Source organism: Juglans regia, chromosome 6, assembly GCF_001411555.2.
Source record: "Juglans regia cultivar Chandler chromosome 6, Walnut 2.0, whole genome shotgun sequence".
Classification (NCBI taxonomy): Eukaryota; Viridiplantae; Streptophyta; class Magnoliopsida; order Fagales; family Juglandaceae; genus Juglans; species Juglans regia.
In genome coordinates, this window is record NC_049906.1 from 38656527 (window position 1) to 38683086 (window position 26560).

Here is a 26560-nt window from a genome sequence, read left to right on the forward strand (position 1 = left end):
AACATCCCTATTTAGAACAGAAATTGGCATATGAAGATAGCAATGTAGCAGGGGAAAAGGGACGACAATGATTTAGTATCCAAGCTTTAGGGTATATTGAATTAATGAGGATTTGGGGTTGCGTTCAGCTTATGAACCCTTCTCCCCCCATTGTCTCGACATATCAAGCCCCCTTTCACAAAGTTCTCTCGGATTTCAAGGAAGTGGCCATAAATTACCGTGGCATAAACAAAAGGGGGGGTTGGGGGGATGCATCCCGATTTGAGAGCCAGAATGAAAATGAAGAAATTACTTTGGACATCGACAATTGGGAACAAACAAATGTGCATAGGTGGATGCATGAATACTATGTGTGAACACCCCCCGAGAGAGAGAGAGAGAGAGAGAGAGAAGAGCATGGAGGTAAAAAAAAAAAAAACTGTTGCATACTCTTGGCGATTACAACTCAAAACTCATTCCTTCTTATAAATACTGAAAATGGCAAACAGAAGCCACCCTATTAACTTTGGCAGCCACCCAGGAAAACAACTGCGTAACTAGAAAACCACAAAACCATATTCTTTCCGAGTTGAAATTTGCTGTAGAATATATGTACGCTACTTGTTAAAGAATAGACCCCTCTTCTTTCCTTTTCTCCTCTCACCAGCCTGAAAAGAAAAAATATTACATTGTGAGAAGGACAAGTCAAGCCACCTCTTAACCCAAGTTAGCTTAATCCAAAATTGACTGGATCCAGTTTGTCAAATAACCAAAAGATACGCAATTAATAGAAGCATAATTTCTTATCCCACCAACTGCCAAGGTAAGAAGCATACATAATAAATACATAACAAACCTAAACATTCTAAAATCTTGTGAACTAATCAAGAAATCCTCGTTTATAAATTTTTTAACCACTAAAAATCTTAAGCAGTCTTTCTGAAAAATAAAGACACCCAGATGTCACCCAGTTGTTTTTAGGGATTTAAGGCTTGTTGTCGTAAAACATGATCAACCCCAATGTGGCCCTTTGCTTTCTCCTACCCCTTTTCTCTTTTTTTTTTCTTCTGTTTTTGATCAGTATTCTTTCTTCTTATTTTTGAGAAGTATTGTCTTCTCTATCCTCTCTTTATCTTTCTTCCGTTCTCCTCAATATTATATTTTATCCTCCCCACTATCAATTTCTCAACTATCATCTCTGAATTTGAGACAAAAACACACAATGTGGCCCAATATCTTTGCTTCTCTCTATACTTTCTCCCTCTCCACTTCCATCTCTAACCAGACAAGTAATTGTCTGTTTTTGCGTGGGCCAGTACCCCCAACTGCTCCAGAGAGAGACACCATGGCACCCCAGAACCGACATCCCAGCAGCAGCATCTCCTTCTGTTTGTGGAACACGTCCCTTGGATTTCCCACACGACAGATCAAGATAGTTCCGGTACTATTAAGGAAATATGTAGGTAGCCCTAGATACACAACCAAATTAGGGGTCTCTACAAATCCATTTATTCCTTGATGATCTGTGCCTTGTAATATCAATATTGCAATTGCAAGTTCCACAACATTTGAAAAAAAGAGCGCGCGCACACACATACACACACACACCTGTAGGTACATACAAATGCTATATTGAAGTAGATGCAAAGAAAGAAAAAAGTTAATGTTCTATGTGGCCAAAAAATAAAAAAACACAGATAGGAAATAGAAAATTATACCCTTAGGATGAATAATCTCAAGGTGAGCACAATGGTATCTCTAGAACTGCATGAGTAAAAAAAAAAGGAGAAAAGCAAAGAGTCATTCAAATTGAAAAAGAAAAACAAGTCATAAAACAGACTACATTAAAGAGAACAACAATTAAAAATTACTATAAATATAAACCATCAAACAAAGTTTAAAGAAAAAAAAAAACGCTGCACCAGGTTGAGAAGCAAAGCTTTAGATTCGTGACATCTATAATTACCCAATAACTTAATTTGGAGCTATTCTCAGGAGGCAAGATAAATATATCCTTCCCATTTGAAATCGACTATATCATAGCTGAGTGTCAATCAACATATGAAATACGAGAACTTGGAAGACTTTACATTGTCTTCTCTCTCTCTCTCATTTCATTTGATTCTTTTATTCTTTTTTCATTCTCTTACATCTCTTCATCCTCAGCCCGAAGCAAGCCCCCTCAGCCACGCAATGTTGTTTACAGCCCTCAGCCATGCAACACATGAACACATTGCCTCAGTGTCTCCTCCGTTTCTCTCTGGTTTACAACCCTTAGCCACACAACTCATCGACCTCAGCCATTTACAGCCTTAAGTATGTGACTGTCTGTCTCTAACTCTGTCTTCGTGTCTTGGTCTCAGTCTCTCAGTCTCGTTGTTTCCTTTCCATCTCTCTATTTAGAGGATCTCAAGCTCTCCACTGAGAGCAAGCAGCATCTCACTCTCCGTCTCAGTCACCATTTCAATTTCTCGATCTCATTTTCTGTGTCTCAGTCTTGCCTTGCCAAGTCAGGTGAGTTAGTTGGATTTAAAATTTTCGTGGGTTTGGAGTTAAGAGTTGAAATTTGTGGATTGTGGAGTTTGGATTTGTGTGTCTACTGTCTTCTCTTTTATGTCTGGTTTAGGGTTGCAATTTTGAAGTCCTCATTCAATTTAGGGGTCAAATGAAACCTTAATTGGATTTAGGGCTTCTGAACCCCTGATCAATTACAGTTTCACTAAGGGGCAGGGGCCTAGGCGAGTGGCCTCCCAATCCACTGGCCATTCAACGGATACGGGTGGGCATGGGTTGGGACGGGTTGCTCTCGCTGATTTAGGGCAGGTAGCAGCCCTAAATGACAATGACAGTAGAAAGATAAGCTAAAAATTGGAGAGGTATGAAGAAAGATTCTCACTCAGACAGGAGATGAGGATGATTTCTGCCCCAGCTCCATGAAGCATGGAAGAGGACTAAACCTAATCGTATGCATGGTTTAACATAAGTGTACCCAAGTTTCTATGTCGCTTAAAGAGTATTATTTTAAACCCCCTTTTCGCATGCTTTACTATAGCATATTTTGACTAATCAGAAATACTAATATCGGCGAGCCACTGACATATTCAAGTAGGATTTCTATTACTACGGAAACTTCCTATGGATAGGTATAGGACATGGATACATTTGAGACAAAAGCAATTAATTATACATACAATTAAATCGAACACAAAAAAAAAAAAAAAAAAAACTTGAAAAGAAATTTTAGAAATTAGAAGTGAAACAAAAACTGGAGTGTTTTGCGCATGACGACCAAAACTTTCCTCTAAAAAACACAGCAACTGATTAGTGTAAAAGAAAGACGGCACTGGCATACAACAAGTGACGCTTGAGTGCATGGAGCTCTTAATCTGAAACTGGACATAATATCCTGCCTTCTTTGCGTCTTTCCTAGGGGCTATGCTATTTTGTGCCTCAGTGTTTTTGTTTTAGAAAGCTTTCATGCTTAAAACATCAGGAACGTGGACATTAAAGGGCAAGGGATTACGATGGTGTATAAGCTGACATAAGATTCAGGTGTCCTAAGTGATGGATTTTTCATAGATCTGGGCTGTTGATGCATCTTTAATTTTTTATGGGTTATTTATGATGGATCCAAATAATGCAATTTTTTTAAAATAAAAACTGTAACTTTATTAATAGAAAAATACAGCAAATCAAATTAAGCTCCAAGATCTGACCTAGTCACAACCCATGCCACGTGACATCGGTCTAAATTCCTACCTCATTTCACGTTTCATGCTTATTTGAATTTGGAAGAAAAAATAAAAAGAGAAAAAAAGTTAAAACCTAGCACATATGACGTTTTGTTGGGCCTAGCCCACCTGCTGTACAAAAAATACTTAACTGTAAAAGGGGGCATTAATTTTAACCCTTACTTTTCTTAGCTGTAATATACCATCTAACTTTTTATGCTTGTTAGTTACCTTTCAATTCAAAAGCTTTTAAACATAAACAAAATTAATTTATCCTGATGTCCCTACCATATTGTAGTCACAGTTTTCATTGCACCTATATTGTGTCGCATACTCGTATTGGTACTTAGGTTCTATCAACATTAATTGGTCTATAATGATTTTCTTTCAGTGGGAATCACCACCACATACAGTAGGCTGCACAAATAAGGAACATAGTACAATAAGTTTACTTTATTTTAATTTTTGCTTTGAGAAGCACTACTTACATACCCGCTAACATCGGTTGAGTTGTTATCGGCTCGTAAGACTTGCTCAACACCACCGGAGCCAGTTATTAAAAATTCTGAATGATGTCCATAGGGAATTGTAACCTGCAAAAAGCAAAAAAGAAGAAACTGAAATCAAGAATTACCAGAAACTTTATTTTGAATAGATTTAGTTTATATTTATAGTTGGCACCCTATTAGAGATCCCAATGGATCCAAAGACCAGTGACATCACAAAGATATGGTTGGCAAATTAATCAGTGTCAAAATATTAGCTTATATGTCAAAAATCCTAACATTATCAACAAATCAAGGTATCTTGTTCCTTTCAATACCACATATGCACCTAAATGCTCACATTTACGTCTATGCATGGATGGATGTGGTTATGTGTTAGGTACCAGAGCATAAGTTCAATGCCAGGGCATGTAAGCCCTGTACGTTATAGTCCCATAAAAATCATAGCCATGCATGCAAAGAATAACCAACAACCCAAATTAGTGTTGATTTTTATCAGGTAGGATGTCACATGAAGTGCACTTCCAACAAAATCAAGAAATTTCCAGTTTCATTGTAATGTTTTGCCGCTTCCCTCCACAAGGTATGAACAATTACTTTTTTTTATAAGTAACATTTTTATTAATAGAAATCTAGGCGAAACCCAAGTATTATACGTGGCGTATATGAAGGAGACAGCTAGTTGAGAAGAAAAAGAAATAGATACAAGGAAATCATAAACATTGAACCCATTAAAATTTATAGCCATTGTCCAAAGAAATAGCATGTTGGAAAAGAGGATTCTAAGCTCCTCCAAGGAACATTCCTTATCTTCAGAACTCAGATTATTTCTTTCCCTCCAAATACACTACAGAAGCCATATGAAAATCATCTTCTAAATTGCTACAATTTGTGGAACACCATATAGACTCCAGCTGGCGAGGAGAGCAGCTGCCTTCCTAGGCATAACCCATGTAAGTCCCACTCTATTGGAGAAATCATCCCACAGACCTCTGGCAACCTCACAATGAAGCAACAAATGGTCCACTGTTTCGCCACTTTCCCTGTACATACAACACTGTTCACTTAAAATAATCTGCCATTTTTGTAGGTTGTCCATGACCAAAATCTTACCCAATAAGGCTGGCCATAAAAAAAAGCCTTTAAAGGGGACTTGCCCCAAATTTTCTTCCAGGGGAAAGAATTGTTCTTCTGATTGGCGGTGACATTATAGGAGTGAACGGGGAAAACAGAATCCACAATATCTTATGCAAGAGCCTTATCTCCACATCAAATATCATGCTAGAAGCTTATCCTGGAACCGTCCCCCACCACAAATCTGGTGTGTCGAGAAAAAATCGTCCATCCCTTTCTAATGTTTTTCAACAGGTCAAGAGGATCAGCCCAAGGGAACAACTTTAAGTAATGGGTGAGTGCCATAGTGCATAAGGACTAGACTTCTATAAAGCTGAATGAAAGTAGATACTAATACAATTTAAGCTGGCAAAGATCTTCATAAAAATATCAAAATGATTAAGCAAGAAACATACACTGATGGTTGGTGAAAACTTTTCAGTGATTACAACACCACTTGGTCCACTACACTTGACACTGTAACCTTCCCTCTTAACGGCCAATGTAGCTGGTTCCCATATATCAAGGTATCCAATCTGTAAACAGTTGTTTATAAAATTGTTTAAGCCTCTTCTCAAAATGATAAGTTGAAACAAAAGGATTTAAGAACTCAATAAACTTATTGGAAACACAAAATAGAAACTAGGGGATTTCCACAGAAGCCATACCGACAAAGATACTTTATATGAAGCATGACCACTATAAAGAGCCTTCTCTATGTGGTTTTGCATTTCAGAATCTGGAAATAAGTCAATAATTGTAACGCCTTCAAGTTCAATATATAAAGCATAAAAAAAAAAAGATATATAGGGAAAAAAAGATATATAGGGCTATCTTGTTAAATGGAAAACGAAAGGGAACAAAATTCAAAGAAAACATAATGTAGGCTACCCACAGCAAAAGAAGCGTCCAAATAAAAGAAAAAGTTTTAAGTCCTATTGTGCATATAGAAACGATTCTCAATTTGGGACAAACTTGACCAAAAACAAAATGTCCCATCTTGGGAAACTTGCAATCGCCTTTCTCTTTTCAAATTGTATACAGCTGTCACCCTTTTGAGAAGTAGAATCAGGAATGATACGAAACACAAGAAGGAAGCAAAACCAAATACAATAAGGTAAATATGAAGTCTCATTTGAAGCCCTAGAATGAGGTGCTATTAAGATGTTAAGCCCTAACAGTATCTCGTACATATTCAAGGTTTGATCATATTAGGAGTGGGGTTTTAATATAAGTGGAAAAATTTACTTATCCAGCCAGAAAATGTTGACAAAAATATGAGGTGATGAAAAACTAACCCCAAACCCTATAATAACAGATGAAATACCTCAAAGTTAGAAAACTTGTTTATTGAATTTTAACAATGCATTTTCTTTTTCTTTTTTCCTTACATTTCCCCAACATTTAAAAAAAGCAATTCTCCAAAACTTCACAATTGAATAAAAAACATGTTATGAAGGATAGTCTGGCTGTGGGCAATAGGTTTCCAATGAGACAAACAAGTTTCATTAAGCAAGCCAAACAAGTGAAAGGGGAATACAAAGCCCAACTCAAATGCATAAGGAAACCAAGATTTCAATATAAATACAAGCAATGCTTCTCCCCCCTCCCTCCTCTTCTTCCAAAAACCAAGTTTAAGAAACCAAGAGCACCCCGATAGAAAGAGTCAGCGAAGAAGAATGCAAAGGTAAGCAAAGTTGAAAACATAAGTGAAGGCCATGAAAGGCAAAGTACAAAAAATTCAAACTAGATTCATCAGACGTAAATACTTACCACAAGTGATCTTTTTGTGCTCATTGGCAAAAACCTTTACAAGCTCTCCCTGTATTTACAAAGAGAAAAATGAATTCATATAACTTGGAGGATAATGATTTTATTTAAAATCCAAACAAATTTCACGTACAACTATTAATATCTGCCAACTGCAAATAAAATATTAAAAGCCTAATACACAATTAATTTTTTTTTACCCAAATTACTAAAAAATTTAAGAAGCAAGCCGGATATTAAGTATTTTACCAACTTACAACTTTCTAATATCTTCAAGCCTCAAATCATAATGAGAGCTCAGAACCAATATCGAGAAGGAAAGGTTAAATACACATGCAAAGTGCTAGAGATGTGGATAGGACAGGCTGCCCAGCAACTGAAATATAATATAATACCTTGCGCTTCCTGTCATCCAGAGGCTGCACTTCAATAGCAAGATATGTATCAACGTCATCAGCAGTGACAAGATAGTTTGGTTGCTTTGCTCCTGTCATCAGAAAATCCATAAGACCCACATTCTACATAAGCATAGGAATAAAACACAAGAAGAAGCGCTCAAGGAAAATAAAAAGAATACCCTCAATGTAATTGACAGATCCATCTTCCAAGTGCCGTACCCACTTGTAGAGGAAAAATTATCACATTAAATAAATATCAGTATAAAGCATAAATATTCCAAAAAATGAGATGACAAATTCAAATCACCGATCCTTGAAATGCACCTCAAAATTACAATTCGTTGTTCCATTAATTGAATATCCGCATGCCTGGAGCTGCTGTCCAGGAAGTGCTTCACCTGATATTTGAAGTCCCTCTATTGCCGGTAATGGATCATCATCTGCAGCTGAATATTGGAAATCTAATAAATTTCAAATAGCCAACAGCAATGCTGAGACAACAATAGAACTGAAAGCAAAATAAGAGCTACCTTCAGAAAAGGAAGAAGAAGGCTCTTCAAGGACTGCTGGTAGATAAGGAGAAAATGAGGAGCCAGAATCGTCAATCGCAGTAGTGTAAGGGGAGTTTCCTGAACTCCAGTTTGCAGAAGGTTCTCTTTCATTCTGGTTTCCCTCTGATTCTGGGTCATCCATCTCATTGTTACTGACAGGTTCACGAAATGTTACCTGCTTACTGGTGGTTTCTTCACTATAACGTGCATCATGCGCATCACTTTGAGTAACATCAAGCTGTACAGAAATATCATGGGCTGCAGAATTCCTGGTACACAAACAAGACACATCAGGAGGACTACACATAAAAGAGACAGAAAAGAGCATATGCAGAACTTGCCATGCAATAATTAGCAAGAACTGATTATCAGTATATGACCTTGCAAGACATCCAAGAAAGTTACTATTTTTTCAATGTGAACAGAAAGTTAGTTTGGATACATGCAGAAACAAAGGTAAGGGTTTTTTTTTTTTTTTTTTTTTATAGGTAATATTATAACAAAGGTAAGGGATTTAGGGGAAGGGTCCATGAAATATGGAAAGCAAAACCCATCATCTAAATCATCCTTAAATAAATCTAATATCAATGCAAAAAAATTTGTAAACCAACAACCAAGCTAAGGGCCCCATGTACTGAAAAATCCCTCTCTAAAAACATAAGAGAGTGTTTAACAGTACACTTCAATCTTGTAACCACGGAGAATATTTTTTTTTTAAGTAGCAATCGACTACAAGCTCACAGCCAAACCATCACTGGCTACAGAAACTGCATAATATCAAAACTAGAAATACTATCATCTTATGTGAAAACCATGGCAATTCTGAAACTTCAGTACTTCAAAACAGAATGAGCAATTCTATTCATCAGCTACTATTCAGTCCCATACCCCACACCTATAGCTTCTTTTTTTTTCATAGGGTGTGGGGTGTGAGATAGTGAATACTGGCTGATGAGAAGAATTTTTCAAACAGAATATGTCCAGCAAATCAGCACTAGAAAAGAAAATGATAAATTAGATACTCTGTTTGTAAGCACAGATTGTGTCTGTTTAGTGTGAGATCCAAACCTTCTTCACTAGGTCATGCAAACAGTCAAAGGCATCAATCAAACAGAAAATGCATGCTACACATCTTCTAACCCAAATCCTTGCAGATAAGCATTCCCAATCATAGCATACCTCGATGACAGCTACATGCAATAAGAAATTTGACAATAGTTTGGCACAGAGAATCTGAATTCCAGTCCCTATTGCCATAGGTCACCATCCAAACCAATACCTACCTTCATCTATAACCCTTTGAACAGTCACTAGAACTGCACAGAAATTAGACAACTAAACAGAAAAATGAAAAAAAAAAATATCACACCTACGAAGCTTTGTCTAGCACCATGTGGTCAAGCTATTTCCAGAAACTAGCTCCATGTACTTCCATGACTAACCTACTATAACCTTACACCTTATTTTATCTCTGGCAAATCTCTGTGAACAGTACCTGTCAACTGTGCCATGAACAGCATCCATCAACAATATTTTGCTGTTTGTGATTGTTTAAGGACCTTGGAAAATCACTAGGAATTTCAAAGAAAAACAGAAACGAGAAAAAGATAAACAAATATAAGCATCACATTCACAAAATACTCAAAAGCAATAGATGCCAGAAATTTGCAGTCATCTTTTTTTTTTTTTGATAAGTTAACAACTTTTATTAAACACAATGTAATAGGTGAAGCCCAAGTACACAAGAAGTATACAAAAGAAACACTTAGTTACATTCTAACACTAGAAAAGCGAAGACAAAAACTCGTATACAAAAAATTTGCAGTCATCTTCTTCATCAGATATAGTAAAAAAGGCAAAAATATACTTGCTACCCTCTAATTAACAAGTATTTTGTAATCTCTATGGGTTGGCTCAAGTGGTAAGGATCTTGGTGTTGGTGGAATGCTCCCTCCAGGTCTAAGGTTCAACCCTTAGGTACAACGTCCTATTGTTGAAAAGCCAATGATTTACCTGATTTGTGTGATGGGGATGAGTTACATGGGTCTGGGGTTTAATCGGATAAAAGATATGTTGCATTTGCACGGTCTTCAGGATTCCTCATTGTAAGAAAAGTTAATTAAGTGTTTTGTAATATGCACCTTAAAATACAAAACTGATAGATTGCACCCTCCAACTACCATTGATTGCAAAAGAGCACCCTCATCCAATTCCAACCGTTAATATGAATGAAAATTGGTGAAAATATGTGACATGTTAAAATGAATGAAAATAGGTGAAAATATGTGACGTAACACAATCTTGACAGTCGGATCTCAATGAAGGGTGCACATTTCAGATCTTCTCAGTAATTGGAAGGCGCAATGTGTCATTATGTGCATGTCTATAGGCGTCAAATGCCCCTAATAGAGTTGGGCTTTTCGGGCTGAAGCTACCAAAGCCCAAACCATATAACTAGTGAACCCCCATATAAAACCTCATAATATACCATCTTGTGTACTTGAGCTATGCCTATTCATATCAATATAATTATTTACTTATAAAAAAAAACTAATAACATAAAAAAAAAAATTTAAACTAAAAGTAGATCATGCAAGCTCCCAAGTAGGCTCCACATAATCTAATGTGCCAAACTATTTCGGGGAACCTCTCCAATGTAGGGCTCTTCGGACTCATCCCTGCAAAGTAAATCCCGGTCCCGTGCATTGCATCCTCGGAAGTTTCCCTATACAGAACTGGTTAAATTTCTTGCTTTTCACAAGGATGTGTGGCCCCGAAAGATTGTTTGCACCCATGAGATGTTGAACCTTGGACCTTGAAGGGAGTGATACCCCAAGACCAAGGCCTTCACCACTGGGCCAACGCCTTGGGGTTTGTGCCAAACTAAAATTAGGGCATTGGAAACATCTTTTCATAACTTTTGTATAACTTATAAGGGTGCTGCCACCTAAACCATCAATCTGTTAAAATGTACAAGGGGTGAAGACTTAACATTTTGTTTGTTGCCATATTTAAACAAACAGGATTTTCATTACATGATCCTAAAAAGGTTAGGTTCATCAAGAAATGATAGAAGAAACAAAGGTGAAAATGGGAGGCATTGAGGAGATGAACATTGAATCTAGCATTGAATAAGGTTTTTTTTTTTTTGGGGGGGGGGGGAATTTGGATTGTGGGGATGGGAAATCACTCCCAATCTCCCTAATGTTTACCTTTCCTTTTTCTATTGGATAATCAAAGCACACGAAGTTCTCACCACCTTTTCAATTCCCGAAGTCCTCGTCGGGCCAGTCTATCGTAGGTGACACAGCTCATGTCCCACATTTTAGGTTGACATTGGCCCTAACACCAATTGTAATGCCCCAACGGAGGCCCAAATCCCAAACCACATTTGGGCCTCACTCCAAAAGGACTAGTCAATCATACAATAGAAGCCCTGCATGTTTGTTGTAAACTACCGGTGTACTTAGGCAATGCTTTTTATATCAATAAACCTTTACTTTTACTTATAAAAAAAATAGAAGCCCCATTGGAATCATCATAAAGGGTAAAAAATTTCCCTCCTAAGCAATGTAGGATCCTATACACCACCTACACTCATAAGTTAGTATGGGGTATCACAAAGGTCATGATTTGTTTCATACTTTCTTTTCCATTTTCTCCTTTTTTATTGGCACCGGGTGTCCAAGAACAAAGTTCCCACTACTCCCGGGGTGCACAGGTCCTCGACAAGAAGCTTCGGCAAGTGCACCTCGGATAATACAAGGGGAAGTTCCTCCAGTCCGATAACCCCTAGAAATTGTTTGCACCCAAGCTGATTAGAACCTTAGAGCTGAAGAGAGTATACCACCAAGACCAAGGCCTTTACCACTTGATCCAACCCTTAGGGGTTCAGAAAACCAACTTCAATACAAACTTCTTTTAAATCTAAAAAACTCAATCTCCAAAGAAGCTTTTCATCAATCATTGGCCAAGACTTCTGTGAGAAAAACACATAATAAAACTTTATAAAACTCCAATAAAAATCTATCTACTCACTTTCACAAACCCCAATAAAAATATATCTCAAAATTTTTGTATCCAAACAATTTCTCATGTTTCCTACCCAATTTTACAAAACCCAATAAAAAAACAACTCAATTTTTTTCCCCAAAGCTTTTCAAAAATTCTTAAAAGCTCTAATAACTAAACATGGTGTAAATTATCCAAAAAACTAGAAAAGTGTTACACATATCCAACACATATCATCAACAAATTAGTTACTGCTCAAAAGAGCTATTGCTCGTGTACCCAAGGTATATACAACAAAAAAGGAAAAAAAGTAATAATTTTTTTTTTTTTGATAAGTAAACAATATTGTTAATAATGATAGGCATAGCCCAAGTACACAAGATGATATACAAGAGATAAGATCTATCTAGGTCGAAGTAGAGGAAACAAGAAAATCATGAAAATTTAGGCCATTAAAATCTAAAGCTATGGCCCATAGAAATAAAGTACGGAAAAATAAAGCTCGAAGTTTCTCTAGTGACCGCTCCTTATTTTCGAAAGTCCGATCATTACATTCTTGCCATATGCACCACATGATGCAGATCAAGATCATCTTCCACACCTCCTTAATTTTTGGGACACCTCTCGGGAGAGTCCAACTAGCCAGTAGCTCAACCACTGTTGCAGGCCTTACGTACAATAACTCCACCCGGCTAAACACTTTAGTCCACAAGGCACTAGCTGTCTCACAATGAACAAGAGATGCTCTACTGTCTTGCCGGATTGCTTACACATACAACACCAATCTATGATGAAGATCTAGCGCTTCCTTAGGTTATCGGTTGTCAAAATCTTCCCCAGGACTGTTGTCCAAGTAATGAATACCCCTTGAGGAGGCGCCCTATTCCTCCAAATTTTCCTCTATGGGAATTGACTGTTTGGTAAAAGTGTAAGGGACTTGTAGAAGGAGCATACCGAGAAGGCACCCTTACCCATTGGTGTCCACCATAGCCTATCAAATTGCTGTCCATTTGGCACCACAGAATATAAGAGGCTGGAGAAAGCCTCAAAGCTGTCTACTTCTCAATCTTGTGCCGCTCTACTAAACGTGACATTCCAATGAACTTGGTCACCTGATCGAAGCATGAGGTCCGCTACTGAAGCTTCTTGATCACGTGCCACTCAGAATATAGCTAGAAAAGAATCCTTTAAGGCATCATCCCGGCACCATATGTCCCTCCAAAAATTTATCCGGGAACCCTCGCCCAACACTAATTTAGAATGGCAATTAAACACCCCCCCCACCCACGCCTGATGTGCTTCCAAACCCCCACTCCATAAACCCCATTTACCTCTCTGGTACACTAACCACCCCACAAGCTTCCATATTTACAATCAACCACCAATTTCCATAGGGCTTCCGGTTCCATGTTATACCTCCATAGCCACTTCCCGAGTAGGGCCCGATTGAATGTTCTCAAATTTTTTATACCCAACCCACCTGACGAGATCGGCCTGCATACCTTCTCAAAAAGTAATAAATCCTGAAATATAAAATATAAAAACCAAATGAGCAGCCCTCCAATGGTAAATGGTTTTGAAGAAGAACTCTTACAGAATTGTGCCATTGTCTTCTCACTATCCTCAAAGTTCTAGTCATTTCTCTCTCTCCATATACACCATAACAAACAGCAGCAAATCATCTTCCTTAATGTTGCACTCAATGGAAACTAAACCTCTATTCGAACATGTCAATAGATCCACCGCATTGTGAGGCATGACCCAATCTATGCTGAACAAGCTAAAAAGAGAATATGAAAGAGCACTAGCCACCTCACTATGTAATAAAAGATGAACTATTGTTTCCACACTCTTCATCCACATGCAACACCAATTTATTACAAATAAAGAAAGCCACTTCTAGAGGGGCCTTGCTCTGCCATGTTGGGAATGGGTTACTCTTATGGGAAGATTACACATCCTATAATAATTTTACTTCGAACACCCCATGCTTTCGAGGGGCCTAGAAAAGCTTGTCCTCACCACCCCTTCTCAACTGAATAGGATACAAGCAACCCTTCATGATATGACCACGAGTCCAAACATATTGACTTGAACTGCAAAATAAGACTTTTTTTCAAGGGGAGAGTACAGTAAAAGGCACGATTCGAGGCAAGAGGAAGTCGAAGCACAATGGAAATAGGATCCACAAACCAAAGGTGACAAAAAAAGAGGAGAAGAATCTCCACCTCCCAGTCGTGTCACACCATAAATATACATCCTACATGAGAGAATCACTAGAAAACTATTAGTGGTCCACAACAGAAGCTTCCTTAAAAATGAGAAATGTTGAACAACTCGAGGGAAACTGCCTCAAGCGTCTGATCCCTACACCATACATCATATCTTTGATCCATCTACCAGCACAAATATTGTACAGTAAGCAAACTCCCTCCAACCCCACTTGATATTTCTTAACAGACTACCCCACAACCACATTAGAACTCCACCAATCCCACAAGCTACCACAGTTCACATCCATAACCAATATACAAAACTTCATATCTTTTTTTTTTTTTTTATAAGAATATATTTTATTAATATCAAAACCTCTCTATCTCTAGCTTAACACCATAGTCGTTTCCCCAATAGAGCTCAAATTTTTAAACGCGCTAAACTTCGGACTCCAAATCCTCCCGAAGAGACCAGAGATCACACCTTAGTCCACTTTACCAAATGAAACATAAACTACTCCCCCACACTACCTTCCAAAAAACCCATTGTGATTTCTCCAAGTGATTTGCCTGCAAAAAGTGCAGGAAGAGGTACAAGAAATAAGTAGCAAAGCCAGACAAAGTACTCTTAATCTAGGTAATCCTACCACCATTAGATAGATACTGCCGCTTCCATCCAGTCAAGCAATGATTCATCTTCTCAAGAATCCCGTACCAAATAAACTTTGCATTACAAAGACTTCTCATACATAAAATACCAGCTGGCAATGGAACGCAAGGAAATAATGCAGAGAATTTCATTACTCCCGCTGGATTTTCTTACATAATATACAATAACTGAAATAAAATTTTTACAAGCAAACTATCTGTCATTTTGTTCTTGAATCCCAGCAAAGATAACTACAATTTTTTTTTTTTATTATAATTAGTAAGAATTTTATTATCAAGAATAGGCACAGCCCAAACACAGGAAGTATACAAAGGAAATACCTACCACACACTAGAAAGCAGGAAACTACGACAGAAATAGATTCAGTACATTATCATCATTCCTTACAAAGATCCTAGTCCACAAACTCAAAGTAGAAAAGAAAAAATAACGAAGATCATCAAAAGAAGGCTCTTTGTCTTCAAAACATCTCTCATTGCTCTCCAGCCATCAACACCACATTAAACACAAAGGAATCATTCTCCATCTGGCAACAGCACATTTCCTTGCCTCGAAACCACGCCAATATGCAAGGAGATCCACAATTTCCTTAGGCATCACCCAATATAAACCTGTCCGACTAATAACCTCATTCCACAACGACTTTGCCATCTCACAATGTAAAAAAAGATGATTTACAGATTCACCATCCATCTTGCACATGACACACCAATCAGCTATACACAAACCACATTTTCTAAGGTTATCCGTGGTCAATACTTTCCCTGGAGCAACCATCCAACTGAAGAATGTCACCTTAGTAGGTACCTTCACCCTCCAAATGCTTTTCCAGAGGAATACACAGCCAAAATGACAATTAAGCACCTTATAATAAGAACTGACTGAAAACCTGAAATTTCCAGCATGATCCCACAATAGCCTGCCCTCTCTTTCCTGAATCACTTTGAGTTATAAATTCTTCCCAGAAAATCTGAAACAACAGTCACTTCCCAGTCATTTGCATCTCTAATAAAGTCAACATTTCATAGAATATTATTATCCTTACATTGAAGGTAATCTGCCACAGCAACATTTTGATCCCTTGCAATCCTGTAAAGAGATGGAAAATCTGATTTAAGAGCTGATTCTCTACACCAAATGTCATGCCAAAAGATAATCCTCTTCCCTTCCCCCACCTTAAATTTAATATATTTAGAAAACTCCCCCAACCTTTCCTAATACCCTTCCATAAACTCATTCCATACGCTTCTCTAACTTCATTAGAACACCAATCCCCCCACTCAATTCAATATTTAACAGCAACAACATTCTTCCATAAAGCATCTCTCTCTTCATGATATCTCCAAATCCATTTTCCAAGGAGTGCTTTATTAAACAACCTCAAATTTCTCACCCCCAATCCTCCACAAGAAACCAGTTGACAAACCTTATTCCAACTAACCAAATGAAACTTATTTTTCTCTCCTACTCCTCCCCATTAGAAATTACGATAAATATTCTCAATTCTACTAGCAACCCCAGCTGGCAAAGGGAAAAGTGAAAGAAAATACGTAGGAAGATTAGACAACGTACTCTTTATCAAAGTAATTTTTTCCCCTTTAGACAAATATAACTTTTTCCATCCAGCCAACCTTTTCTCAATCTTCTCAATAACCCCATCCCATATCAAAACATATTTGTGAGGAGCCCACAAGGGAAGACCAAGATACTTCAGCGGCAGTGAAGCAATCTTACACTCCAAAATATTAGTCAAATCTGAAATATTACCATGGCTCCCACCGGTACAATTTCAGACTTGTTTAGGTTAATCCTGAGACACGAGACAGCTTCAAAACATAACTACAATTCAAAGGTACTATTTAGCATAGAGCCAAAAATAAAATTTTTACTGCATAGTGCCAACAATTTAGTTAATGACAGGTGTAACAGCACAAAGTGCTAATATTTATTCAAATCCATTCTATGAGATAGCTCTTGCCCCAACATGAATGAGGCTAAGCAATCTTGTGACATCCTAAAGCTTATCACAATACCATAATTTTATGATGCATGGCTTCCAGCCTCTAACAACATTTATGTTTAAAACAAAACTAAGAAAAACATTCCCTTGGACAATAATCAAAGAAATAGAGAACAAAAGCGAAAAAAGAGTGAGTGCTCACAAAAAGCAATAGATGGCAGAAAAAAGAAACGGTTAAATAGCTTCATTCTCAACACACAGCTTTTTATGAGAGAGCTTTGTTCTTTTACTTAATGAAAAAAGAACGGAAAACATACATGGGCTTATTAAGTGTCTAAGCCACCTTGGGAGTTAAGAGTACTACTTTTCGTGTGTGCTTAATCGTAATGAGCTTTGTCCACTCCTCTCTGCCTAATTACATAGCAAAAACATGAACAGATAAGTTCTAGTCATGCTTCTTTCTCCAAATTAAGGTGTTTATAACCTGATATCTTATAAACATAAACTAGCAATCATACTTTTGAATTCTACCCCTCTTCTTATTCATACAATACAAATTGTTACATATTTGACGCAAACTAGGCTTGCATTATTGAATAAGATCATATTAGTTCCACTCAAGTTTCTTTTTGGACATACAGTTGCAAATTTGAGAGTAAAGGTTGTAACAAACAATGCAGAGAAATAGAGTCAAATTTGTTTTTTGGAGGTATGCAGAGCCACTTGGTGGTCATAAAGACAATGGAATGTCAATTTATCCATAAAAATGTGTAGATGCATAGATACCAGTGCAAAAGGTTCGTAACTCCCTCGCATTAACATGCATTTTGACAAGTCATGTATACAAGACCATTTAACATAAGAATCTAATGAAAACAGAACCCACCAACATATTCAGATGGCATATTCAGATGGTTGTAATTTGTACATTCAGTTCAAGGTAGCAGTCTCCATTTTGACCAGGCTCACCTGCTTGCAAAAGGTGAATACCTCCCCAAATCATCAGGTTCCAGATTCTTTGCTACAACACCACCCAAACCACTTTGATGGCGACCTGATAGCTCCCAATCTGTGGGTGTATGAACATTAGAAGAAGAAACCGATATCTTTCCATGAGAATATGCTGGCTGAGGGACCAGTTCAAGCCCCTTTTTGTTCTGAAAAAGAAATTACAAAATTGAGAAAATATTTATAACATGTAAAGAGGAATAGCAAAAAGATATAGGAGCATACGGCAGTTGTCAATCCTACACCAATGGGGTGAGATAGTGACTGTGGAGCGAAATTCGAGTGGGGCACATCTGGACGCCAGGGTGCTAATTGATACTGTGACTCTTTAAGCTTTGACTGACAAAAAGGAATCAACATGATTATAAGAAAATCAAGAGAACAGTATATGCAAAAGAAAAAAAAAACTGTACTTGGGCTTTCCAATAACTAAAAAGTATATCATGCCTGAATCTAACTGGGCCTTGTGGTGGTGGAGGAATTGGTTCGGAAAAAAGAGGAATTCTAGTTGTAAGATAACCAATGAAACTGTCACTGGAATCAAGATCCCGATCCAAAAGAAATATATCATATATCTGGAGTTTCTTTTTGTATATTATATTATGCTCTGATCCGCAAGGACCATGATTGGGATGTGGTTGATCGTCTTTTTCCGAGGAAGAGGCAAAACATAATCAACTTGAATTCGGGTAGTTATTCGAAATCTTAGTGAAAGATTGCATTGGTTGTTTTATGTTTGCTTTTCATGAAAAATTATCAGTTGGAGTGGTTTCTTTTAACAAGTAGCTGGGTCAACTATTTAATCAAATGATATTGAGCATGCTTACCATCTCTTCTTGAAGAACAAGTGAGTTATTTCTTTGCTGTGCTCAATTTCATATGTGGCAATTCTGCCAAGATCTCTCTTTAGTTAGGGGAAGAATCGCTCGAATCAGATTTTTTAGGAACATATCGAGAGAGAAATGGAATTTTGAGGAATAACCGAAGGAATTCCTTGTTGGCGAAGTGCGAATAGAATGCTTGATAAATCAAGGACTGGCTTCCCTTTTGTTCCATGTCCTCGATATAGTACCTAAGACTACCATCCAAAATGTTTTTTGAAAAATTATGTCACATATCATTTACAAGTTCGACCTTAGACTCGAGAAAGTTGAATGACTCCGCACGAATATCATTGTAAGTTGAAACATTAAAAATATGTTCGAGTCAGGGTTCGCTCAACATGGCATGGAACAGTAGATCTTGTAAGCATACTCTGAATTCTAGTACGGGAAAATTTGGATAACTCCATTTTTTTTTATCCCCAAGTAAAATTTGGATAATTCCATTGATCTAAATCATTAGCGGAACAACCTCTCCATCGAGTTCTTTGAACTCCAAATACTATCTTGTTTTATAAGTAATAAAGTTTTATTAAGAAAAGTAGAAAAAAGGAGTGAAAACTTTAGCACAAACTATGTACACAATATGAATGCTAAAATAGGAATAGTTTTTTATTTAATAATTGAATATTTTAGTGTAAAAAAACTCAAAAATGCTAAAAAGTAAAATATTCAAAAATGCTAAAAAAGGAATAGAGAAGCCGCCAATTATTGTCATCCAATAAAAGCACAATGAAATTTTTTTGTGACTTTAAATGTTCACACCTTTCTCTCTCTTCATGCACCACATAACACATAAGGCAGCGAGCTTTTGATATCAAATTATTCTGGTATGAATTGAAGGAGCCTTTCCCGAAAGTCAATAATTCCTTAACTGGCCTAGGGATCACCCACATAATCCAAACACAGAGGAGAACAATGGCGCCATTGTTTCCCAAACAATGGCACAATGAGAAGATGGTCCATGGTCCATGGCACAATGAGCTGCTTCCCTAACGTCAAATAACAAGAATTTTGAAAAAAATAATCCAATTTTTCCAGACATCAGCTTGCCAATAACTTTTGCAACATAAATTAACGTCCAAGCATCTCCCCCCTCTCAAGGTCTATACTCCAAAAGGACTAGTCAATAATACAATTGAAGCCTTATTGGAACCATTATAAAAAGCAAGAACTTCTCCTTCCCAAGCAATGTAGGGTCCCATACACCACCTACCATTCTCATTCAATATTAGGTATCACACAACTTATTCCTCAAAAGAATCCATTCTATCTTAAACAACCAACCATAGGACTAACAAAATATACAAAAAGGTGAAAGTTGCCCCCACCTCAAGCTCTAAATCCTATATTCAGTACTAAAATCTAGGATAGATTAAACAAAGGGACGGAGGTAAGAATACAACATTTTTCAACCAAGTGGCTAATTCAAACCGGAGAAACAACACTACTAAATATCTAGTGCCTTTGGCCATTTGAGATTCGCCCCATGTGCCTTTTTTTTTTAATTAACTTCTTGTGCTATTAAATTTTTTGGATCAGATCAATCCGAACATTTTCAGTCCATCTCAATTGACAAATGACACGTGTAACACCATGAGCCCGCCACGTTAAATATTTTTTCCAAATTTTAAATAAGTTTTAATAATTTCCATATTAAAAAATCAGAAAATAAAAAATAAAAAATTGGTGGTTTGTGGGAGGGGAGACCTCCCCCCATTGGGCCAACGCAGCCACCACGTGGTGGCCAAGCTCAGGCCACTGTGGAGTGGCCGCATTACACATCACATTACCTCACCTCATCTCATCATTACAACTTTTCCAAATTCTCACATAAAATATAATAAACAATTCAATTTTTTTAAATCTCAAAACAATAATAATATTAAAAAATAATATTCTAACAATATTTTATTCAACTCATCTAAAACCATCTCATCTCATCTCACTATCCAAACGAGCCCTTGCCCATATGCTTGGTTCTAAGGCGTATCTTGCCTATGAAGTATTCAAGTCTCCTATTAGAGGCATCGTTTTAAGGCCACATCCATATGAGATGGTATTATTGAGATATATGGAGCATTGTTTGGCTGGTTGAAAGCGACTGGATCATGTTGATCAAGAGTGTTCTTTCTAACTTGCCTACTTATCATTTGCCTATTTTCTCCATCCCTGTTGATGTAGCTCATTGTTTTGAGAAGCTTTACTAGAATATCTTTTGGTGGGGAAGTTGGTGATGAGTTCAGGCTCAACCTAGATCTCACTCCAAGACTTGTCACCAATCTCATCAGGTCATTTACAAGTTAGAAACTTGCTTATATTTAACAAAGTTCTTTTGAGTAAATGGTTATAGTTATATGTCATGGAGATAGAGGCATTGTGGCAAATGGTGGTGGAAGTCAAATATGGAAGCATGTGAGGACGGTGGTGTTCAAATGAGGTTGGTGAGCATTTTGGGGTTAGAGTGTGGAAAAAAATTAGTAAGGGTGAAAGGAATTTCTCTCAATTTTTTAGATTTGAGGTGAGTGATGAGTCCTAGATCAGACTTCAATACAATGTGTGGTGTAGGTATCAGCCTTTGAAGACAATTTTCCGAGAGTAGTTTATCATCTTTTGCTGCAAGGCTACAGTTTCAGAGCGGAAAGTCACCTTTATTAGATCACTGCATGATAGGGATGTGGAGATCTCTTTGTTATTTAATCTTTTGCATTCTCTTAGGTTGAGAGGAGGCAATGAGGACAAATCTGTTGGAGCCCTTCCAAGACGGACTTTTGAGGTTTTTCTCATGCACCAAGCCTCCGCGTTGGCTCCTCCATATCCTTGGAAGAGTTATTGGAGAAATAGGCTCTTTATACTTGTCAGGAAAAAAATAGGCTCTTTCAGAACACATTTCACAACAATCTTGTAAGATGAAGGTATTTTTGTAAAATGATGTTACTTTTATAAGGTGTTTTACAAAAATACGCCTCATTTAAAACATAGTTGTGTAAAGTGTTGTGAGAAATGTTGTGTGTAAATCATTTTCCAAGATTTTAATGTTGGATAACTTGAAAAAAGAAGTAAATTATGGTTACGAATGATGTTGTATGTGTAAGCAGCATGGGTAAAGTACTGAACATGTTTTGCTTCATTATAAAGTGGCTAGGGATGTATGGGATAGAGTAGGCCATGCCCAACGAGTTGAGTAGTTGGCTTGTTACTTGTTAGTAAAGTCCATTTGGACGTCATTGCAACTTAGTAGTTTGGAGTGTTCCCTTTGTGATTAAGGTGGTGAATTTGGAAGAAATGTATGCTTGAACTTTTGAAGATTTCTATAGGACCACAATAGAGTCAAAAGCCATTATGTTCAAATTCCTTTTCAGGTGGCTACTCACAACGGCTCATATTTCTCTAATTTTCGAGAATGTAGGGGCTTTAGTTCTTTTTCTTCTTCCCACTGTTTGTGTGTTTTCTATTGCATACTTTCCACATACTTAGGTTGCACCCCATGCGCTTTTAATAAGATTGTGTTACTTAAAAAAAGGACATGTTTACTACTCAGTCACCAAATGCAACAAGTTAATACAAGCTCAAGTTGCAAATTAGCCAAAAGGATCTCAAATCTTGTAAATATACCTCAGTAAGAAGGAGCTTCTCCTGCAAATGTTTGAACAAGACCTGCAATAAAGCATAAATCACATGGATTAAACATCATGCATGTGAGTATCAACTACAATGAAAGCTTAAGGCACTCTACCCAAAAAAAAAAAAAAATCAACTTGAATTGGTTAAACGGCCTCTATCATCCTCATTAATAAAGTTCTTCTTTACTGATAAAAAATAAAATGTCTATCATCTAATATATCTATAGCAACTAACCTATCAAAAAAATATATCTATAGCAATGAATCATCCGTTGTCAAAATCTTTCCCAAAGTTGTTGTCCAAGCAAAGAACGCCGCTTTGGGAGATGTCTTATTTCTCCAAATCCTTCTCCACGGAAAGTGATTGTTCTGCGATTGTGTGAGAGATTTATATAAAGAACGAACCGAGAATGTACCTCTTCATGTAGGTACCCACAACAACGTGTCAGAGCCATGAGGGCTCAGATGAATGGAGTACAAGAGTCTAAAGAAGTCCTCAAAGCTGTCAACTTCCCAATCTTGGGCCGCCTCGGTAAAGCTCACATTCCACTGGACTGAGTCACCATCAATCCCATGAGATTAGCTACTGAAGCTTCTTTCTCACATGCAAGCCTAAAAACTAAAGGGCATGGGTCCTTGAGGGCATTATCGCCAAACCATAGGTCATACCAGAATTTGATTCTAGCGTCATCTTCCAACACAAGTCTAGTGTGACGAGTGAAAACCCTCCACTCTCATCTAATATGCTTCTAGACACCCACTCCATGCGCCCCATGTACCTCCCTAGTGCTCCACCTCCCCCACAAGCCTCCATACTTGAAGTCAATCACCAACTTCCATAAAACTTCCGGCTTCATATTATATCGCCACAACCATTTCCTAAGGGTCTGATTGAAAACCCTTAAGTTTCTAATACCCAATCAGCTAGAAGAGATTGAGGAGCATACCTTATCCCACTTCACCAAATGGAATTTGAATTTATCCCTCAGTCCACTCCAAAGGAAATCACGATTAAGTTTCTCAATACAGGTTGCCACACTTGCTGGAATTGAGAATAAAGATAAGAAATAAGTTGGTAGATCAGACAGATTGCTTTTGATTAGGTGATCCTTCCACCCTTCGACAAATATAATCTCTTCCAACCTGTCAATCTTCATTCAATCATTTCAATTACAATATCCCATATAGATATAGCCCTTGAGGCTGTGATGGAGATGCAAGACGAGTCATTCGTAATGCCACTAGGAGGGCTAGGTGTGCCGAGGCTAGGAGGGTGGCATTAGGGTGCATGCATGGCTCGGGTGATGGGTCCTTGGGCGCCCAAGACAAGGTCAACTAGAGAAAGATCAACTTGTTAGCCAATTCCTTGATTTTGGGGGTTGGTAGGCAAATCCCTTGAATTGAAGGGAGGAGGCAAACCCCTTGATTTTAGGGGATTGGGCAGTTGCTAGAGGGTTGGCTGAATATCTCCTTCAAATTAGGGAGATTATCTATTTGTTAATTTGTTTTAGTTTGTTTCCTTTATTTTAGGCATTTGATAAGATTGTTTCCTTAAACTTAGGAGTTTGATTTATGTTTGAGATTAAGGTTGTTAGAGGGAGTAATTGGGGCAAGGATGGCCAAAACCCTAGTGAAACCCTACTATTAATTTCGGTTTTTGGCTTGTAATTTAGGATTATGCTATTTTGAATGAATGAGAATTTTCTCTTCCAATCTTTTGAGAATTGAGTGCTAGCCTGAGTTAGTCTTAATTTTCACTATCATACCAATCAGATCTTGGTGTTGCCTTGAGGTAACCCTAGATCCAATCATCCAACACGCCACAAACACTTGAGTAAGAGTGATGCTTCCATCATTAGTGCTTTCATTGAGAGTGTCCAACCCAAGGAGAGGAAGCCATGGCAAATTGACAACCAACTCATAGGTAGCGGATTGAGAACCTTGAAGCCACTTTGGAGGCACAATAAACTGCCACCAATGAAAGGCTTGGAAGGATAGAGGAGGTGCTCCACCAATTGGTGGATCAAAGGAGGAATGGAGATAGGAGGCGTCATAGGAGAAGAGTCAAGAGACATCATAGTCTTGAGGGCTCCGTGGGGTCAAGCAGAGGCCAACACCGGGAGAGGGTAGAGGACTTGGATTCATCCACTCAAGATTCCTCAAGCACTAATGAGTAATCAATTGGGGAAAGTGAAAGGGAAGAAGAGAACCGAGGTGAGAGGAGAGGTGCAGGTAAGGGGGAAGTTCTTAAACCAAAAATGGACTTTCCCAAGTTCAATGGTGATGACCCGAGCACTTGGGTTAGTAGAGCTGAACAATACTTTGAGCACAATCACATGGAGGGCCATGCTAAAGTGTCCTATGCCGCCTACTTCCTTGAGGGGGAGGCCAACCAATGGTGGCAATGGATGAGGAAGACCTATGGGGCTCAAATGAGGGAGTTGAAATGGACAAAGTTTGTCAAGGAGCTTTTGAGGAGATTCGGGCCAACCGAGTATATGGACTACCATGAGACTCTCTCAAAGATCAAGCAAACCGGATCTTTAAGAGATTATCAAAAGGAGTTCGAATACTTGTCCACTAGAGCACATGGGTGGTCGGAGAAGACTCAAATTGGGACCTTTGTGGTGGGGGGCTTGAAGAGTGAGTTGGCGGCGGAAGTGAAGCTCAAGAAACCAAAGACCTTGATGCAAGCTTTGGAGATTGCACGTATCAAGGAAGATCAACTTCAAGATTTGAAGAAGACTAACCAGTTTGAGGTGAGGAAACCACCCCCAATGGTTTCCAAGTTTGGTGCAAACGAGATTTTTGGCAAGGACTTCTCACCGGCAGGTCCTAGTAGAGGTGCATCAAGTGGAACCAAACCCTTATCCGCGGATGTGAAAAGGCTATCTTAGGAAAAGATGCAACGACGAAGAGAGAATGGGCTTTGCTTCAATTGCAATGAGAGGTTCACTATGGGCCACAAATGCAAAACCAAGCAAATCTTTCTCATAGAGATGGAGCCGGAGGAAGAAGAAGATGTAGGGGAGGAAGAGCAAGGGCAAGAGGAGCAAGATCAACAAGAGGCCGAGGGGGGAGACCCTCTTATTTCTATTCATGCTTTGGCAGGTGTTGTCGGGACTAGAACTATGAGAACACAAGCACACATTGGCAAGATGGAAGTAACGGTTCTTGTTGATAATGGTTCATCTCTAAACTTCATCAATTCTAAAGTGGCTGAGAGCTTGAGGTTGCCTATGACTTCTATCACTCCATTTGAGGTCAAGGTAGCTAGTGGAGAGAAGTTGATGTGTAGAAAAGTATATAAACAAGCATGTTTGAAAACACAAGGCCTTGAGATTGTGGTGGATTTGTATTCTTTGCCTATAGTTGGGTTGGATGTTGTGTTGGGTGGGCAATGGTTAGAGGAGCTATGGAAGATAGTGTTGGATTATAAAAAAATGACTATGAAGTTTATGATGGGGGGCAAATGGGTGACCATGAGAATGAGTGGAAGAGGGGGATGCAAGGCCGTGGGGCCTAATGAGATGGAGAAGATTTTGAGGCAAGGGGGGCAATGCTTTGCTATTACATTTTCCTCCCAATCGAGGGGCTTGAGTGAGAAGTGGAAGATGGGGGGCTTGGAGAGGGAGTTAGGGGCCGAGATGCCTAGTGACTTGAGGGAGTTGTTGGGGAGGTTTTCTAGAGTGATGGAGGACCCGAAGACACTTCCACCCTCAAGGGAGTTTGATCATCGCATTCCTTTGAAGGAGGAAGCCAAGCCGGTTAATGTGGCCCCTTACCGGTATGCTTACTACCAAAAGACTGAGATTGAAAAGCAAGTCAATGAGATGTTGGCTAATGGGCTCATCCGGCCAAGCACTAATCCATTCTCAAGTCCGATTCTCTTGGTGAAGAAGAAGGATGGCACATGGAGATTTTGCACCGACTACCGAGCCTTGAATGAGGCTACTATCAAGGATAGATTTCCAATTCCGACCATTGATGACATGTTAGATGAGCTTAGAGGTTCTATGTTCTTCTCCAAACTCGATCTAAGGGCCGGATGCCATCAAATAAGGGTAAATGAAGGGGACATTAACAAGACAGCTTTTCGAACTCACAATGGCCACTTTGAATATTTGGTGATGTCGTTTGGTCTAT

General features: G+C 38.3%; 1 protein-coding gene across 3 annotated transcripts in view; it reads right to left on the reverse strand.

Annotated features, from left to right (window-relative positions):
• Positions 1–274: 274 nt before the first annotated feature.
• LOC108982470 overlaps positions 275–26560 on the reverse strand; it is an 80872-nt gene continuing 54586 nt past the window's right edge. The window contains exons 9-20 of one of the 3 annotated variants that reach the window (XM_018953862.2): positions 18136–18249; positions 17872–18059; positions 8028–8317; positions 7822–7943; positions 7677–7719; positions 7495–7586; positions 7103–7151; positions 5998–6068; positions 5746–5865; positions 4203–4303; positions 1698–1743; positions 275–647 (exon numbers count right to left, since the gene is read on the reverse strand). In XM_018953862.2, coding sequence (XP_018809407.2) covers positions 597–647; positions 1698–1743; positions 4203–4303; positions 5746–5865; positions 5998–6068; positions 7103–7151; positions 7495–7586; positions 7677–7719; positions 7822–7943; positions 8028–8317; positions 17872–18059; positions 18136–18249 — 1287 coding nt within the window. In that variant the 3' untranslated portion in view covers positions 275–596. Of the gene's footprint in view, positions 648–1697; positions 1744–4198; positions 4304–5745; positions 5866–5997; positions 6069–7102; positions 7152–7494; positions 7587–7676; positions 7720–7821; positions 7944–8027; positions 8318–17871; positions 18060–18135; positions 18250–26560 lie in introns of all 3 variants that reach the window. The other 2 variants (XM_018953871.2, XM_018953879.2) reach the window with 2 other exon arrangements.